Source organism: Poecilia formosa, unplaced genomic scaffold (assembly GCF_000485575.1).
Source record: "Poecilia formosa unplaced genomic scaffold, Poecilia_formosa-5.1.2 Scaffold225, whole genome shotgun sequence".
Taxonomy (NCBI): domain Eukaryota; kingdom Metazoa; phylum Chordata; class Actinopteri; order Cyprinodontiformes; family Poeciliidae; genus Poecilia; species Poecilia formosa.
Window position 1 is genome coordinate 32813 of NW_006800164.1, and position 1651 is coordinate 34463.

General features: G+C 37.2%; 1 protein-coding gene across 1 annotated transcript in view; it reads right to left on the reverse strand.

Annotated features, from left to right (window-relative positions):
- Window positions 1–1651, reverse strand: part of LOC103149404 (inactive dipeptidyl peptidase 10-like) — a 36808-nt gene that overhangs the window by 7616 nt on the left and 27541 nt on the right. The window contains exons 17-18 of the mRNA XM_007568541.2: window positions 1349–1475; window positions 1100–1169 (exon numbers count right to left, since the gene is read on the reverse strand). Coding sequence (XP_007568603.1) covers window positions 1100–1169; window positions 1349–1475 — 197 coding nt within the window. The remainder of the gene's footprint in view (window positions 1–1099; window positions 1170–1348; window positions 1476–1651) is intronic.

Below are 1651 nucleotides of genomic sequence, written 5' to 3' on the forward strand. Positions count from 1 at the left end.
AAGATGGTTACATTTTGAAACAAATAGCGACTGCAAAAACATAATGTAAAGCGAGCAAAATGCACCGATCCAATATCAATACCCGTATCGGTCTTGATATTGAAACAAAAACTATATTGGATATTGGTGACAATGTTCCAGATCCATAAGGGCAGATCTATTTAGTCTAATTCTATGCCTTGTACTCTGAGTGATGTCATTCTTTATATCTCGTACATTACTTGTACTAATGTGTAAATTATTTTCAACCTTTTCCAGAGGTATCATGATTTCTCTCAAAATGTCTGATTTTTCACTGGTTGTTCTAATTTTTTTGACCTGCATCATAATGGATTTATATTCTTCTGTTCTCCAATTCACTCATCAAACCACTTAGAAATCATTTTACTTTTAAATTAATTTTCAACGCATCTTTCCATCTTAAAATCAACACATCGGTGCTGCATCACATTCAGTTGGCATAAAAAAAAAGAATTAATTAAATAAATGCTGCAAAGCTGTTTTCTGTTTCACAACAGCTGCAAGAAAAATTAAAAAGAGTAGTTCCAAACCACAAAAGCAAAAAATACTTACAGTCCATGTTGCTGAAACTGAGAAGCAGCACAGCTGGAATACCAGGACCTGGAACGTAAACGCAACAGATCAGGCAGTTTGCAAAAATGAAAAGTAAACCCAACTCAACTTTATTTCAATAAAACTCAAACATTTAATTGTGATACCTAACACATTATCAGAAATTTAGAGTTNTGTAATCATCTTCTGTAAAGACTTTGTTATGGGTGCAAACAATTGTGGCACAGGTTAAAAACAATAATTGAACAATTTCCTCTGGGAAAATGTACTTCAATTAGGTTGGATTTTCCAACATCTTCAAATTTAGATTAAGCTGATGCAGTAAAAGAAATTATTCACAGTAATGTGTTTTTACAGATCTAATCAGCGTGAAGCCTGAGTAAATTGCCTTTCATCTTAGATTAGTTGCCGTAAAGACGGTATCTAGCAACCGGGAAAGAAGTGTTCTGTTGTCCTTGTCAAACTGAGCCCAGGATCAATGCAATGTCGCGAAAATGCAAATGTAATAAAGTACGGAGGGGCTCACATGACGAGGAGAAGGCCGTAGAGGTAGGAGTCTGAGAAGTCAGGAGGATAAATGAGCTTCAGAGGCAGCTCTGCGGGAAGAGACAGAAACATTACCCGGTGCAGAGGTGACCCACAGAAGGTTAAAAAAAATGTAAAGTAGGTCAGGACAGACGCCAGGCACACACACACATACACACAGAATGCGCTCTCATGACACGTGTGGCTCGACTATCTCATGGAGCTCAAACTGTTGAGGGATCATTTGTACCAAAGTTGTCCTGAGTGACATTCAGGAAATCCGTCTTAGACGTCCTTCTGGCGTCCAGCGCGGATCGTAGGGGAACGTTGTTCTCCAGGATGAAGTACGCTGCCAATGAGGAATAATTACAGAATAACTGTCATTCATATAACCAGGAAATATAACTGGTGTTTTTTTATTTTTAATGAACAAGATGGTTACATTTTGAAACAAATAGCGACTGCAAAATCATAATGTAAAGCAAACAAAATGCACCGATCCGATATCAATACCCTTATCGGTCTTGATATTGAAACAAAAACTATATTGGAT